The sequence below is a fragment of the Chrysoperla carnea genome, chromosome 2 (assembly GCF_905475395.1).
Source record: "Chrysoperla carnea chromosome 2, inChrCarn1.1, whole genome shotgun sequence".
Taxonomy (NCBI): Eukaryota; Metazoa; Arthropoda; class Insecta; order Neuroptera; family Chrysopidae; genus Chrysoperla; species Chrysoperla carnea.
Genome location: NC_058338.1, coordinates 90,752,492 through 90,771,686, shown reverse-complemented (window position 1 = coordinate 90,771,686; position 19,195 = coordinate 90,752,492). Strand labels below are relative to the sequence as shown.

Genomic DNA, 19,195 nt, shown 5'->3' with positions numbered 1-19,195 from the left:
TTTAAAACTCTGTATAAATTTCAATCTAATTTGTAAAAAAAAGTTATCTTATATATTTAAACGAGCAATTCTTGTATATTTATACATATATCAGCAATCTCGGAAACGGCTCCAATGATTTTCATGAAAATTAGTAGCAGCAGTTAATTTTTTGGGACGAAAAATCGATTTGGCCAGGTTTCATTTTTAGAAATCGTCGATTTATCCGTGTTTTTAGGAAAATATAACTCCTCCTGACATCTATTGGCGACGAAATAAAGTACCTACATTACCGGGACATTCAAAATGGTATTTGTGTAGAGACATTTTAAACGGATCTTATATTAGTGATAAAATTTATACTTTTTTAACTGTAAATATACCGAGGAAAGCTCCGGATTTTGATAATAAATTCGGTAAAAGGCTACTTTTTTTTATTAGGTTCCTTTTGTTGTAAAAAAATGCAGAAAAGGAGTTTTTCGTTACCGGAACGATCTGCACGACATTCTTCACGCGGTTTTTATCGCTGTTTTGAGACAGTTTATCTCTACATTGTTTTCTTAGGTGGCGTTTTCTTGAATATCTCTGCTTCTATTGATCAGATTGAAACGAATAAAAAAAGATTTGTCTGTTAAGAATTTCTGAATCGACCTTGCTTGCTATCGAACCCTGAACATAGCAAAATAACCTCAAAATCTCAAAAAACGCAGTAACCACATATTTTCCACTTTCTCTGATAACTTTTCGAAAAATGAAGGAATTGAGTTGCAATTCTGGAAAAAGAACTAATAATCTTAAAAAAGCGTGGTAAATTTTAGCCCGATATCTAACCTCAATTTTGAGAAAAACGATTTTTTTCTGAAAAATTTCAACAGCTTGTTCAGTTCATGAAAATCAACAGATTTTAACTTTTTTTTTAATAAATTGCACTACCTTGTAATGATGCAAATCAGGATTTTTTCGAGTTTTTGCATTTTTGTTTTGTAATGTTTCGCCTCATAATCAGGTTTTGAGAAAAAACCGTTGCCACTATCCGAAAGGACATAAAAAACCTGCAATTAAAAAAAAAAAGTTAACATCCAATGATTTGCCTGAACTGTACAAGCTGTGGTACATTTTAAGCATATTTAATAACAAACAAGTGAAAACAAACAATTGACTGAGTTAATTGTGGAAATACCATGTTAAGACAGTGTTGATGACGCAATTGTTTGTTTTTTGACGTCACGTAAATAAAGAAAGATATCCACTCTTAAATAGGCACACACACATAACTGATAATCCCATATTACTACATACTATAAAATTTGCACCTGCTTAGCGCCTTCGTGGGTAAACAATGATTTTTACAAAAAAAAGTTTCAAACAAAAGTTGTTTATTTTTTTTATAAGGAACATTTTTTACATTTAAACTTTTGTTCCTTCTCTAAAGGTTTACAAGATGGGCCCTACTATGTATATTTCATGGTATAATAAGATAATTGATAACATTTTTAATTAACCCATTTATCCATTTCTATATACGAAAAATAACTTTTATTGACCCTGTAAATTTGTAAATATTTTCGTTAATTAACATTTTTCACCTGCTCACGGATTCGTATTCTACGTAAAAAATGCTTTAATTTGGTTTTTTGCCTGACGTTATAGAAGCTTTTTTCAGGAAAGAAGCTCCCCAGGAAAGTCGATAAAGTGCAAATTTACCTTCCCTTTATCTAGGAACGTACGAAAAATGCTACGTAATGTAAAACTTCCTCTATGAAAAATATTCTCCTCTATGTTATTATGATTTATTTATTTCTAAAAATAACAGAAAATTTCAAAAGTTTTATGTTTATGTCAAGTCATTTTATTAACGACGTAATCACAAGCAGTCCACAATTGTAAATAAAAAAACATAACCTTTTCTAACATATGGAATTTTCCACGATAAATTTATACTAATTAAATTATATATATATATTCGTCAGATTCTTTAAGATTTTCAAACGTTTTGTTAAATGAGCTTTGAGCACAGTTTTTGTGCTAGCAAATTAAATTAACAATTTTAAAAGACGTCAAAATATCCACAATAAAAAGACTTCATCATTATTGTCAGTTTACTGCACATGCGTGTTTATCATATTGTTGTTGAGTTGGTGTAAAATTTTTTGGTACAAAACAGCAATATTTTGTAAATATTCCACTAAATGGAAAAGTATATCCTGGGGCTTAAAGGGTCTCTGATTCCGATTCCGAAGTCAGATTTTCAATATACTGTCGCTTCCAGAGGTAATTCAGCTCCTGCTTGTCCAAACCAGTAGGAAGTGCAGCCTGTTGGTCTACACATGTAAATATTCGACAAATGGACCAAAAAGGTATATTCAAGTGTTTTTGGGGTCGCTGATCACGATTTCGAGTCAGAATTTCGATATATTTTCCCTTCCCCCTCCTAGGATAATTTACCCTCTGCTGGCTCAAAACATTAATATTCTGCAAATATTCAATAAGATAGGTCAAAAAAGTATATTCGAGAGTTTCTAGGGTAGCTGATTACAATTACGAAGTAAAAATTCCTATATGCTCCCCCTCCCCCTGTCATAATTCATAATTTTGACGAATATTTACAGTTGATATTTTGAACCAGCGGGGACAAATTATCCCAGTAGAGAGGGAATATTACAAAATTCTTACTTCGGAACTATGTCATCCCAAAAACCCTCGAGAAAACTTCTTTGGCCCATTTTGTTGAATATTTATGGACTATTGTAGGCTTATCAGTGCCAAAACATAATGTGTAGGCTGTACTGTCAACTAGATAAACAATGTTTAGCTTTTTACGATTTGACGCTGCTGAAGTTTGTTTTCTTTATCCAGTTGGTAGCACAGTCTAAACTGACCTAATTGGACGCTCAAACTCAACGTCAAACGTCGTCATGAAAATACACCTTAACTGTACACTAAATAAAAGCCATATAAAAGCAGAAATTTATAAGAGAGACAAATCTATGTGCGGATAGTTGATTCTTCTTAAAAGCAGAAATTTATAAATGAGACAAATGTATGGCTGGTCAGTCGATCGTTCTCTATGTCTATGCTTCAGAGGCTTACAGAAAAGAGACAGGTATTGACCACATGAGTGGACTTAATTTCTTGAGGATATTGCTTATGCCACTCTCTATGTCTACGTTTGAATCTCTATCACGGTGCAAAAGAAACACTACTGCCATCTTGTTTTTGGCAGATATTTGGTTACATGGAGTTGAGTATTCTTGTATAGTGACCATGCTTTTGAAATAAATTAATTAATTACAAAAATAATGATCGTAAACAGTTACTTATACGAGTCTAAAGTATCTGCTGGTTTTACACAAACTCTAAAAAAATGACCAATAGTGACAACAGTCAACACAAATGAATCATGTATTCATATTCATACTTCACAGTTGTATTTATCGAATGAATGAACAACATTATCCAGCCAAGACTTAAGAGAAAAACATTTAACTCGTAAATAATAAGTTAATCGATTACATCCTTTTAAAAAATAACTAGTTACAGTTAAAAACTTTTTTATTAAGTGATTCGTGTATAATGGCTGTGTGTTCGAACATTATTTTTATATTATTATATTTTGAGTGTATTTTACAATTAAATGCTAAGTTGACAGTTTATAATGATCCGATTGGAAGTTTAAACGAACCGTTTGTGTTTACTAAGGATGATATTAGTGATGAACGTATATTCGAACATAGTAGAAATAAACGGGAAGCTATTCCAGAACATCCGTCGATTATAACAACACATGTAAGTTTGTAAACATTTCATATCAAATCGACACAAAATTTATTATTTTTGGATCAACTTTTCATTATTTTGAAATAACTAACCTAACATTTACACAATATTATTATAAATTTGTAATTTCATTGTATTTGTAAAAAGATACGTAAATATAATGTACTTTGCGGTTTGTGGCCCTGGAAAAAATTGTTAAAACTTTCTTTTTGAAATTGTTTTTTTTTTTGTTGTTATCAGATTATATTTTATCGGATAGTCAAGTTTGATGGAAGTTAATTTTTGGTGGGTAGTTAAATATTGTTTTTAACCGATCTAAAAAATGAGTTATTAATCTGGATGGTATTTTTTATCACGGGGAGCCTTTATCACAAATTAATGATTCAAAATAAATAGTATGAAAATTTAACCTTGGGTTCTGAGAATTTTGATCAAGATTTATTCAATTTTCAAGAATTTGTAATATATTATTACTCATATATGAGAAAGTTACCACAATTTCCGACTCTTAAATGGAAGTAATTCTGTATTTAAGGAAAACCAACTTTTCAGAGTCATGTTTTGTAGGTTCTGTATTTTTATCTCTTGATAATTTCTTGTAATATCTAAATAAAGGTCCGAGAACAAAAAACACAAAATTTGATTATGGCTTGATGACTATAAAATAATCAGATATCAAAAACTCTTTGTTTGACAAAGAATGAACCGTTCTCATCGTAGTTCATTCGGCAAGACGGGCGGAGATAAAAAATTAAACAAAGACGGGCAAAAGAGATAAAAATTTTAATTCAAAGCGAAAAGACAAGATACTGCTTCATAAACACAGTATACCGATGATCCGTCCGCAGCTGGGGTACCGCGCGCACTGTTTTTCTTTCATCTTCAAAGCGCTGTAAAATTTTTTATTGGTAGCTAAGAAGTAGTAAATTTGGATTTAGACTAAGAGTGTCCAAACCTACCACCCATTTTTGGCCCAAACGTTTTGATCAATATCTCCGGTTCAGATTCGATTCGATTGCCTAAAAATTTAATTATATGATTTTCCGGGAATAGTTTATTTATAAGTAAAAAAAAACAACATAAAAACCACTATCTTTCCCGGCATTCATATATTTTTTATAGAGTCAACATCCCATTCAAAAATAATCGTAAAAATGGACATATGAGTCTTCTTCATCTTTTTTCCTCATCTCGGGGACTAAAATGGCCGCAAAAATTCGTGTACAGCGAACAAAATAATCTCTTAGAAGCCATTAGCCATTCGCCAAAAGAAAAAAAAAATCAACAAAACTTACTAAGCGATTGTCTTATCGTGAGAACAACGATTTACACAATTTGTTTGGGAATCTAAGGCTTTCAAGGCTTAAGTGGTTAAATGGATTTTTGTACTATTTTCCCGATTTTTCATTTTTTCGTGAGTCTTTTATAGTTAGAGAAATTGGACACCAAAACTTTGGCCTAAGTTGCGTCCTCACACGTAGACATTGATGTTTACGAAAAAATGTTTCAAACAAAAGTTGTTTATTTTTTTATAAGGAACCTTTTTTTACATTTAAACTTTTTTTCTAACAGTCTACAAGATGACGAATCCAAGATCCAATTGCTCTATCCAATCCGATCCAATTGCTATGTTGCTCATTTACGAACTCACTTTTTACGTTCTGAGGACGCTATAAAAAGTTTCTATTTTTTTCTTTAGAGTTATCATGTTGACGAACGTAGAGACAGGCGGAAAACCGGAAGTGGATTAATTAGATATTTTTATGAGCAACTATACCAAAATTTTGTTCGTATAATTAATATAAGCGTTTCAAACTTAGGACTAAGCTTAGAACACCTTGATATATGTCATATATACATGGTGTAAAAATGAAAATTTAAAATCAGTTCAGTTATTATTTCTAAGGCTTCGTTCAATCAAGACTACTTTAAAATTCAGATAGAAATAAGACCTCGGGGATAGAATATTGGACATTCAAGAAAAAAGAAAATATTACTGTAAAACCTGTAACATATTTATTTACATGATTTTCAATTTTCATAAAACAAAGGAATATAAATAGTTTGGCTGGTGTTCAATTTCATAAGATAAAAATTTTTTTTAAATTAGTTATATGTCCTTTCATAATATACTCTAAAATAGGATGGTTTAAGGTTATACGCCCACTGCATTCGAATATAATACTCTTGGAAACTGTATCTAGTTTTTCAAATGTCATATGGTACTATACATATATTTACCTCGTCTAGATGACACTAATTTAACCCTAGTGGCTACATATTTACAATGAAAGTAATTATAAGTATTTTACACTTTTGTACTAATTGTGTTTAATTATAACATTTATTATCAAATTCGGAATTGTGCCTGAAAGAAATATTAATAAATAGTAATTAAAAAAAATCAAATGAAATCAAACAATTGACTGAGTTAACTGTTGAAATCCTCTGTATAGAAAGAGTTGAATGTCAGTGCTTGCGTTATTTTTTTAATAAATTAGAAGTGATTAAAAAGCCAACACGATTATGGCGGTATTTCGACCGCTATTTATTTGATTTTCGAAAATATGTTGTAGAATTTTTTTAGAACGCTTGGAATTAGAAAGTTATTCTTTATAAATACGCAAATATTTTTTTGTAAACCGAATAGTTTAGTAATTGATATCAAAAATCTAGTTTTTTTGTTCATTCATTTTGAACAAAAATGTACTTTATAGAAAAACAACACTCTTATTAGATTTATTGGATAATTTTTTTCGAAGAGTGCCTAGATTTCGTAAAGTGAGCTTTTCATTGACCTTTAAATCAGGGTTCGAGGATATATATCAATGGATATTTATGATGATATCCGATATATATCACGTGAATTTTTATGATATATATCAATACAAAAATGATTTTAAACAAGTGAAAACAAACAATTGACTGAGTTAATTGTTAAAATACCATGTATAGTCAGTGTTGATTTCTTTATCACATTACATATACCAACATGTGACACATACATAACTGATAATCAAGTATAGTACATATTATAAAATTTCCGCCCTAATTGTCGCCCTCACGGGTAAACAGTGATGTTTACGAAAAAATGTTTCAAACAAAAGTTGTTTAATTTTTTGTAAGGAACATTTCTTAGATTTAAATTTTATTCTATCTCTAACGGTTTACAAGATGGGTACTACGAACCCATGACCCAATTGACCCATGTTGCTCATTTACGAACTTGACCTCACTTTTTACGTCCTAAGCACGCTGTAAAAATTTCAGCTTGATATCTCTTTTCGTTTTTGAGTAATCGTGTCCACAGACGGACGGACGGACGGACAACCGGAAATGGATTAATTAGGTGATTTTATGAACACCTATACCAATTTTTTTTTGTAGCATCAATATTTTTAGGCGTTACAAACTTGGGCCTAAACTTATAATACTATGTATATTTCATATATACATGGTATAAAAATTTAATATTATTTAGTAATTTTTGGCGTTTATGACTGTATTTCTACTTCCCCAATTTTGATGGCCTTGGAGTAGAGTTAAAACCTACTAATACTAAGTTCAAATCGTGTCGTGTCAGAAAAAGTTCGTTACTAAAGAGTAAGTTAAAGTAAGATTCAGAATCGGAAGATGATCTAGCTTTATCTTCCTTGCAGTCAAACCAAGCACAATTATGAAACGACCTATTTTTTATTTGATAATTAACAGTTTATTACGAATGACTGATGACTGATTTGATAATTAAAAGATTGATTATACTCTAGAGTTATTATTTGTAATGTTTATTGTTATGTTGCCTAAGTGTAGGTATGACCATTGACTGATAACAATTTATAAAATTGTTTTTTGTTTTAAAATTGATTTTTATTTATAAAAATTTTATGATTTTTAATTGATTTTGCCTGATCTAGAAGAATATTTTATGTTTTGGTTTCATTTGTCTGATTTGAAGTGCCTAAGTAAATAAAACATTTAAAACATTGTAGTTTTTTTTTTTTAAATATCAAAATTTTGATATATATCGTATATATATAAAAAATATCCGATATTTTGATGTTTATAATAAATATCGGATATTTTCGAACCCTGCTTTAAATCCTGTGTCAAGTTTAATGTCTGCATAAGATGTGCATCTATAGACCCAACATTTTTTGCTTGAAGCATTTTTATCGATACCTTATTTTTCGTATTTCAAGCATGTCAACTTAAAAACGAATCCACCCTGTAAATGTTGTTTTGTTTTCCAAATATGCTTTTTTCATGGCAGGAATACTTTATTAGTCTGTAATAATATTAAGTATTTTCCACGTGCCTGATTAATAAATATTACGGAAAATTTTTTGGAAATAATAAATTTTTTTTTAAAAGAATTAATTGAAAACAAGTAAACAAACAATTGACTTAGTGAATTGTTGAATTAACATGTATAGACTATTTACCACGTTTAATCTATATCATGTATAGATTACACAGTCACGTTACACATACATACATGTCACACAAACATAACTGATATTCCCATATGATACATACTATATAATTTGCGCCCTCACGGGTAAACAGTAATGTTTACGAAAAAATGTTTCAAACAAATGTTGTTATTTTTTTATAAGAAACTCTATCTCTAACAGTTTACAAGATGAGTTCTACGGACCCAAAATCCAATTGACCTATGTTGCTCATTTACGAACTTGACCTCACTTTGTATTTCCTGAGCACGCTGTAAAAATTTCAGCTTGATATGATTTTTCGTTTTTAAGTTATCGTGTTGATAGATGGACGGGCAGACAGACGCACAGACAACCGGAAATGGAATAATTAGGTGATTCTATGAACACCTATACCAAAATTTTTTTCGTAGCATCAATATTTTTAGGCGTTACAAACTTGGGACTAAACTTAATATACTATGATCTATTTCATATATACATGGTATAAAAAGAAATTTCAATGCCACTTTTGTGTATCACCTTTTTGATAAAAACACAAATACAGTAGAATCTCGATAAGTTAAAGTCCAAGGGAAACAAAAAATATTTTAAGTTATAGAGGTTTTTAGTTATCAAGGGTCTATGTAATTGAATGCATCAGAAGGATGGGTTCAATAAAATACTGAAAATAAAATACATATGTAATCATATTTATTCACATTACTTACATTACATAAAAATAAAACAACAACTAAAGGTTTAGTCTACTTATAAAAATCTGTGATTTTCTTTTGTTTTAAAAAATTCACTGTTTCTAAATCGATTTGATTTTCAATGACAAATAGAAAGGAGAATACATTATCTTCTATGTTGCTACACTGCTCTATAAATGATCGTACAGTTGTTTTGACACTCTTTCAAAATGACTCATTCACACAATTTTATGTTATAGAGGTTGTGGAAACATTTCTTTTAGTTACTGAGGGCCTAACAGAAATTATTTATTTAAGTTATAGAGGTTGCGTATTTTAAGCTATAGAGGTTTTGGGCCCTGATGGGAAGGGAACGTAGTATTTTTTGAAGTAACTAAGGTTTTTATGTTACCGAGGTTTAACTTATTGAGATTCTACTGTATAATAATTACATGATAAAAGGTACAATTAAATGTGAATATTTCTAAAAGAAATATAAATACATTATTGTATAATTATTATTGCATTAAAAATATGTAAAATTTTAAAATAAAATAGCAACATCCGCACTAAATTAATTAATACATATTTAACGTTCATTATTATTACCTGACTCATTTCTTTTTAATAAATATTTTGCATTCAACTTAATTGCTAATCAATCATAAGTTTATGCTAAATCAACGATTTTGTATGAATTTCGTTTTAAATATAAAATAGGAAATTAAATTTTAGTAGTATTACTTTTAATTATAATAATAATTTAAAACATATCATCCATCTACCATTTTATCATAAAACCAATGTTTCACTAAAAAAAAAATGATAACCCGAAGTTGGCCGTTTCAATAAAGTAAAAATACTTTCAAAGGCTTTCCTAATGATTGGAACAAATATAGCTAAATATTTGTATTTGCAATTGAATGGTAATTTAAAATATGAATTAATTGATACAAAATCACTGAAGTTAAATAAACAAAATCATTATTTCTATGAAAAAGATTGATTTTAGTTTAAAGTCATGCATTTTATTGATGGAAACTAAAATACTTACTTGGAATATATAATCGTGTAAATAAAGCGAACAGACGAATTAAAAGAATATATCTTTACGTTGGCTTTAAATATAGGATTTGGTTATTACGAACACATATCTGTCATGTCTAAGCTACATGAAGATTGTTGTTACTAGTTTATAGAGAGCTTGAAATAAACTTATTGATAATTTTTAATATATATAACCATATTTTGATACCTATATAACAACCATCGGTAGCCCAGTTGGTACAGCGGTGGACATAAGACATTTTAATCGACTCGAACAATCTAATTTTTTTTTAAATAAACCTAAGAAACCTGCCCATGTGCTTGCGTCAATCACATCACTATTTTGTTATAATATTTATAAACCAAAAAAAGATTTTTTGATTGGTTTTACCAATCAAAAAGAGATTGTTTAAAACTATGTTGCATTTCAAAACAAAAATATTTGTTTGTTAGATAGTATATTACTTTTATACAAACAACTTACGCGTTTGTGTCAACTTCGCCACTCAACCCCGTACGGTAGTTGTATCACATTCGTGGCCCCATTCGCAATATTTTTGATCTCGCGATGAGGTTGAGACAACCTCATATTGGCGGATATTAAAAATTTTGGTTTTCAGTGTAAATGTGCCTACAACTTCTAATCTCCTAACTCCTAATCGGGCAACAACATCTCCCACCACAACAGTTTTCAGAATTGATTTGGACTAAGTCCAACTTTATATAAGAAAAATCAAGTCTTTTATCAAAAATTGCCTTGGCGCTCGTACATCCTTAAAACAATATTATACGGATGTTTTTATTGTAATCAGAAGAATATGTACTTATTTATTGGTACTTATAATAACAATATACACAAAGTTCTGCTACAGAATGAAGAAGAGGTCATGTACTTTATCCAAAGAATGATAAAGCTTAAGTACTTGACTTTTTTTAATGATTGACACACAAACACACAACACAAGGACTTCAATATTTTGATTGTCTGGGAAAATTAGTTACTTATTTATTATTAGTTTATTTTTATTAAATTTAGAAAAAGTTCTCCAACGTAAAATTGTATGTTTTAATTTTTTTTAAATATTGTTGGGATATGGTGTGGAAATTTAAATTAAAACTAATCTTAATTTCACTTTAAAGTAATCCGACTGTCACGTGACTAAGCAATTTGTATGACGAAAATGTAATAAAATGGTTTAAAAATACCGTAAAAGCGTCCAAAACCAAAGTTTTTTCATGTTTTTTTTGGAAAGCGTCGTAAGGTAAAGTTTGTTTTGCATAAACAGAATCTGTGATAAATTTTCTTCATGATGAAATCTTTTTTGAAGCTCGAATCACCGATTAATTTTTGGAAATTTTTATAAATCACAATTTTAAAATGAAATAATTCAAATTTTGTCCCCGCAAGAGGCCCTAAAACTGTGTTTATTGTGATCAAAGGTCTTTGAACGGTCATCTACCGCAAAAAATGAGCATTGCACCGTACTTGCTCAAAGAGCCGGACTATCTTAAAATAAATTATTATACCCTGTACTGTATATATGAAATATATATCAACGTATATATATTTTATTTCCCAGTTTGTAACGCTTAGAAATATTGATGATACAAACAAAATTTTTTTATAAATGTTCATAAAATCACCTAATTAGCCCATTTCCGATATGTCCGTCTATCTTTTAGCGCGATAATTCAAAAACGAAAATAGATATCAAAGTGAAATTTTTATAGCGGGCTCAGAACGTAAAAAGTGAGTTTAAGTTCGTAAAATGAACAACATAGGTGTCCTACGGACCCTCCTTGTAAATCGTTACAGATGGAACTAAAGTTTAAACGTAAAAAATGTTCCTAATAAAAAAATAAACAACTTTTGTTTAAAACATTTTTTCCTGAACCCTGAACATCACTGTTTATCCACCAGGGCGCAAATTAGGACACAAATTTGGTGTTCATTTTCTCAAAAATTATAAAAGATAGGAAGTTGAGAATTTTCTAATAACTTTTAGAAACTGCTCGTTTTAGAATTTATACAAACTAAATTCATAATTTGCTCGAATCGAACTAAATAGCCATCGTAGTTTATTACGTTCTATTTTTGGATTGAAATAATAAATTGTAAATAAATAAAACTTGAATCAATAAACAAATATAGGTAATGATAATATACTTTAATCAAATTGTATTGTATTGAATATGATAAATAATAACGATATATCTTATTTATATTAGGTAGGTGTATGTATGATTAGAAAAAAAAATCGTATAACAGGAGCTGCATTAGCTAAGCGAATTCCCTCAGAGATTGAAAAAAGTTTTCTTAACACATTTTTCCTAAAATCGAATATAACAATTTTCAGTATTAATAAATTCATTTAAATACCACGGAAATCATAAATGAATTTTATTTATTTATTGTTCATAAATAAGGGCTGACTGACCGACCCTGTTCTAACGTTTAACTGACAGACTATCATAACTGTTATCTATATGCAATATACAAGCTGTATAGCATTTTTCAGCTTTAATAAATTCATTTAAATACCACGGAAATCATAAATGAATTTTATCTATTTATTGTTCATAAATAAGAGCTGACTGACCGACCCTGTTCTAACGTTTAACTGACTGACTGTTATAACTGTTATCTATATGCAATATACAAGCTATATAACAATTTGCAGCTTTAATAAATTCATTTTAGTACTACGTAAAACTGCACCGTTTCGACTGCATATATCTGACTCCTGTTCTATCATTCGCTTGACTGACCGCAGTATGTGTGTGTACACAACTACAATAACCAATCCTCAAACGATCAGCTTTAGTAAATTCAACGAATTTTTTTTGGCCTGGCTCCTTCTATTATAAAATGAATTATTAATAATTAAAATAAAAATCATTAATTAGTCAGTCTATCAAAGTCGAGTGGTTTTAATTTTTAGTTACAATGCTTCTGATTGACTGTCTATTTTAATTAATAGCTAGCTATCCGGGCATTGAATCAAAAAATGGAAGAGGACTTTTCGTCTTAGAATTTTATTTTCTACCTGGTGTAACAAAAGCGTGCGGTACTTACGGGACACCCAGAATAAATTTTAACGATGATCATTTTTGAGATCTATTATGTAGAATCGATGAACGTTGGAAGAAATTTTTCCAAAATTCCATCATCAGTACAAAAGCAATAGCTCCATTCCCTTCGGCAATTCGCTAAAATAGACTGGAAAAAAAAGATCCGTAAAAACGTTGGTCATGCACAGACCTGTCGTTTGTTTACATAAATGAAATAATGATTGAGATTGCAGTTTGCATTTGGCTTTTGAAACTTTTAATAATTTGAAATTATTTCTCTGAACCCTTGAGTATCAAACTATCGAGAATCGACTGTACTTGATTGAAAACAAATATGACATAATTTTGAACTTTTATAGAAAATTTTTTCTTAAAATTATCTACTTTATTTTGTTGAAAACACATTATTTTTTTAAAGATTGTTAAAAATACTTTTTGACATATATGTTCATTTGTTTTAAGTCTCCCAAACTTTTTTTTTTCTCAATAGATGGCAGAAATGCTTTATTAGTTTATACATCTAATCTATATCAAAAAGACCGATTCTGTACAATTCATCAATTAAGAAAAAATGTATCAAAATTTGTTTAAGTGGATCTAGTTACGTTGATTCGCTTTTTTGGTTTAGTACTGAATTAACGGTAAAATTGAAGTTTACCAAACCCACTTCCGCAGAACAATAAGTAAAGATTATAAAGATAACAATGATAATAAAAAGAAAACAAAATTGTCGATCACGCCAAGTATTTATTTTGAACCATATTAGTTTTTAGAATTCTTCGAGCACGGATCGCCAACATAGGTCAACCCGTATTAATTCAATTCAACTTAATAATAGTTGCCATTTCTAGTAGCTCGCATTAAAAGATTGATATTCGATAAAATCTGTTAATTTCAATCGCATTCATTACTTTTTAATAACAAGGGTCTCTTAATGAAATGCATATACATTACGACGTGAGCACAACATATAAACGTAAGCGAAGTTGCGGATATAAAAACCTTGTCAAGTTAAATTAAGAAAATTTCACATAAAAATTTATAATATTCATCATAAAACTTTATAATAAGTAAACATGTTACAGTTCAACCTTAATATAAAAAATCGGAAGGGAACAATTGAATATTCGTTATATCAAGTAATTCGTTAAATTGAAGTTATACAGGCTTTTGTCCTAAATTTGAAAAATTGGTTTATACGTTACAGTAGTATCTAATTTACATCTAAAAAGTATTATTTAAAAAAAAAACTCTGTTTACATTATGTAATTTGCATTTTCGAAAACCAATTCAAATTTACTTCGAAAACAGTGCAGAGTATCATGGCGTCTTGAATGACATCAAAAATTGTCGTACAATCATTTTTGTGTATTGAAGTTGTAGCAGCTGTGATCAACTAACCTGCTTCGGTCTGTTCAGTCCTGTTAAAATGTAATGTTGTTTACATAGTGTTTCAAATGGCGTGACGTAATATTTTCACAATAAATTTGATTGGTGTTTGCTGTCACGTGACCGGATGCATAATTTTATTGATATAACTTTTTTTAAATAATAACCCTTATTCTTTTTAAACAATAATTTGGTGTTTTGTTATCGACAGATGATGATTAATCATTAGAAACTTGTATCCAACCGTTTTTTTATTTGTGGATAAAAGCCTATTGAGGTTAGGTTGGTATAAAATTTGTTATAAAGAGGTAATTAATGATGTTTCGCTTTTCTGCGACTGATAAGGAACATCCTTTACGTTTCTGAGCCATTGCAACTTGAATCTTTAACAATAGTGACGAGCAGCAATGATTACTTTCCATCAAAAAACAATAACCGCGACATGAATCACACACTATGGGACAAAATTCGTTAATTCGAGGTATTCGCACTTTTTTGATAGTTGAAAATTCGCCGTTCCCAAAAAATGTTCGCAATGAAAAGATATATTTTACATTGACTCTTACTCTCTCGATTTAACAAATTCTTCGTAAACCTCATAAATTGTCCATAAATTTATGAGAATTACGAAGAATTTGTTAAATCGAGAGAGTCGTTATATTAAGTAGAATTACGTGATATTAAGGTTGCACTGTATTTGTGTTTTTTACTAAATTATAATATTAAATAGACTTCCACTCCGTAACTACGGAAAATGGAAGTGGAACAGTAACAGATCAGATAGTTATTTGTCTGAATCGTTGCTAGGGAATCACAAAGCATGTTAACTCTAAATGCATCATCACAAAGCAGGAAGCTTGAATGCATCGCATATTATGTATGACGGTACGGTAATAGTGGAATAACATAGCTCAAGCAAGCTCTATATAACTAGAAAATAAATAATCAATACTATATATTATATAATCATGTTTCATTTTTTATTTTTTTTTATTTTGTTATTAATTTTAAAACTTTGTTATAGTTACAAATTAAAGTAGTCATATTTTAGTATTGTGGGTTATTAGGTGGGTTACTTTTTAAAAATATATTCAGAATATTAGAGTTTCCTTAGTTAAGAGAACGAAAATTAGTTTTTCTTGCCGTACTGTTTGAGAGATATGATAGGGGATAATCCTGATGTCGAATTAGCCATATTACCCATAAAAATGTAAAACTAGGATTGATACCATGATAAAATTTGAAAGGGAAATTAAAATTAATTAAAAAACGAAGAAGTTATAAACAATCAAAGATTGCATTAAAAGATTTCCCATCTCTTTTTAGCAAAACAAAGTTTTATATGTAATCTGTAAGGTGGTACTCATGTATGACGTCACTAGTGGGTATCTTACTCTTTGTTTAATAATAAATTCACTTTTTTATTCGTTAAATGAGAATTCTTCATCTGAATTCTTGATTCTGATTCTTGATCAGAAAAGCTTATAGATTAATATTGTGAATCTTGCCAGAAACCCTATTGGTCCAATTTTTTTATACCCCCCCCCCTCCAAAGAAACAGTTAAATGACATTTTTTTTGAATCAAGTAAAAGTTACTCTTGATTCTATGGGTTATTTATCGTCAAAGAGGCTCTTTGTGATTTTTTCGTAAACTGTTTCGTTTTCGAAATATTAACAGTTCAATGTTTGGAAAAACTTCAAAAAGGCCATTTTAAAAGCTGAAAAACGGGTCTTAAAATTATATTGTAGAGCTTATCAAAATTCTAAAATAATATTTGATACCCTGTATAAGCGTTGAAACGAAAAAATCGCGGAATTGGCGTAAAATTGACATATTTTACCTAACCTCACCGTTTTCGATGTTTATAATTTTTTCCCGGGTCAAATGCTTCGTTTCCTACAGTATTACAGAACATAAAATTCAATACAAAATGTACTTTTATTTACAATAGTCGAGTATTTTTATTCACTCAGGTCACATGGAAGTGTTTACTCAATCAGTAAATCATGTGATTGATTCATCATTATGACAACAAATTCAACTACAACAATAAAATGTTATCGATTTCTTTAATTTATTTTACTAATACTTTTATCCGATATTCTTATCTACCAAAGAAAGCTTTTCAAATAATGTATTTATATATTAATTATTTACAGATAAACTAGATTAACCCCATTGAAAAATATCAACAAAAATTTGTTAACGAAAATACATAGTGGGGCAGAGAAGTATGCGACTTTAAAAACCTTGATCATTAAATTAAATTAAGTACTAAGAAAATTGTAAATTATTATTTGGTTTCATTTAAAATGTATTTTGACATAAGACATTATTTTGTTTTTTTAATCACATAAATTTAATTTTTTCCTCAATAGATGATAGAAAGACTTTATAAGTCTACACTGAAAACAATATTTTTAATATCAACCGATATGAGGTTGTCTCAACCTCATCGCGAGAGCAAATATGACGAATGTGATACAACTACCAACGGGGTTGAGCAGTGAAGTTGACACAAACGCATGAGTTGTTTGAACGAAAGTAGTATACTGTCTAACAAATTTGAAATATTGTTGTTTTGGAATTCATCAATCTCTTTTTGATGGGATCTACCACTTATAAATATTATAACAAAACAATGATGTGATTGGTACAACCACATAGGCGGGTTTATTAGGTTTATTAAAAAAATAAATAAATTGCTTCGAGTCGGACTTGAACCAGCGACATATGGATTACTATTGATATTGCAGTCTTGTCTAGTCCACTGCTGTGCCAACTAGGCTATCGATGGTTGTTACATAAGTATCAAAATATGCTATATATAATAAAAATGATCAATAAGTTTATTTCAAACTCCTTATAGTTTAGTAACAACAATCTTCATGTAGTTAAACCAATCACATATAGACTAGACATGACAAGCATGTGTTCGTAATAATCAAATTCTATATTTAAAGCAAACGCAAACGAATTTTCTATTAATTCATCGATTCGCTTTATTTACACAATTATATATATGCCAATTACTACAATTACATTTCCCATCAATAAAATGCTTGACTTTAAACTAAAATCAATCTCTTTCTTCATAGAAGTAATGATTTTGTTTATTTAACTTCAGTGATTTTGTATCAATGAATTCATATTTTAAATTCAATGACATTCTATTGTAAATACAAATATTTAGCTGTACTTGATCCAATCATTAGTAAATTGTTTGAAAGTATTTTTACTTTATTTCAATATGAAACGGCCAACTTCGGTTTGAGGTTGTCATTATTTTAATTTTTTTCTTCAGTGTAGTATAAATTAATTTTGTGTCATTTCTAACTGAAAGAGAAATCTAGCCTGTGGTCAATAAATTATGTCATTATTTATTATTATTTTGATAATTTTATTTTTGTTTCAAATAATCTAATTGAATAAACAATTAATAAACAAATTTTAATATAAATAATTTATGAAGGCATATTCGCATTCTAAAAACAAACACATTTATCAAACTATATTTTTATCAAAAAGCTGACCTCCAGTTTTAACTCATATTATAATCCCCGGTGTTTTCATGAAAACTGTACGGTTTATCTTAAACTTTACAGTTGAAGATTTTAATGTTTTGAAACAAAAAATTGAGAGCGGTGAAACTATAGTGATCCAAGTAAGATATTTTTTTTATTTTTGAGGAAATAAACAAAATGCGTTTCTAAGGACGTACGAACACCAAGGCAATTTTAAATAAAAGGCTTGATTTTTATACCATGTATATGACATATACCAAGGTATATTAAGTTCAGTCCCAAGTTTGTAACGCTTAAAAATATTGGTGTTACGAACCAAATTTTGGTATTGGTGTTCATAAAATCACCTAATTAGTCCATTTTCGGTTGTCTGTCGTCTCTGTCATCACGATAACTCAAAAACGAAAAAAGATATCAAGCTGAAATTTTTATAGTGTGCTTAGGACGTGAAAAGTGAAATCGAGTTCGTAAATGAATAACATAGGTCAATTGGGTCTTGGGTCCGTGGGACCCATTTTGTAAACCGTTAGAGATAGAACAAAAGGTTAAATGTAGAAAAATGTGGACTATAAAAAATTATAAAAAAATAAACAACTTTTGTTTGAAATATTTTTTCGTAAACATCATTGTTTACGCGTGAGAGCGCAAATTGTATAGTATGTATTATATGGAAATATCAGTTATATATGTGCGACATGTACATGTATGTGTAATGTGACAGAGTAATCAACACTGTCAATACATGGTATTTCAACAATTAACTCAGTCAATTGTTTGTTTTCACTTGTTTTTATACGAAGTTGCACTAAGTCTAAATCAATTCTGAAAATTTTAGGAGGTGTTGTCCGATTATTTAAATAAATAAATGGCTTCAAAAGTAGGCATATTTAAGGATGTATGAGCATGGTAGTGGGGGCACAAATTTAAAAATATATTTTCAATTTTGATGATAAATTTATATTATTACTTGACGATATAAGACGAAAAGTAAGAATAAAATTTTTCGATATCTGGCTTAATTTTCAAAATATCGAAAATTGAAAATTTTGTTTAATTATTTAGCTTTCGATATTTCGAAAACCAAGACACATATCGAAAAATTTTATTCTTATTTTTCGTCTACATTCATGAAGTTATAACAAAATTCATCATCAAAGTTGAAAATAAGATAAAAATAATTTCAACCCTTAATCTACCCTGCTCTTACATCCCTTATATGGACGGTGACACTTAGTTTTTTTCTTTTCTAATTCATTGCTAATATGTTTTCTTTCTATTAA

General features: G+C 29.2%; 1 protein-coding gene across 1 annotated transcript in view; it reads left to right on the top strand.

The window, feature by feature from the left end:
• The first annotated feature begins 3,445 nt into the window (after positions 1-3,445).
• LOC123291871 (sortilin-related receptor-like) overlaps positions 3,446-19,195 on the top strand; it is a 46,047-nt gene continuing 30,297 nt past the window's right edge. The window contains exon 1 of the mRNA XM_044872304.1: positions 3,446-3,765. Coding sequence (XP_044728239.1) covers positions 3,553-3,765 — 213 coding nt within the window. The 5' untranslated portion in view covers positions 3,446-3,552. The remainder of the gene's footprint in view (positions 3,766-19,195) is intronic.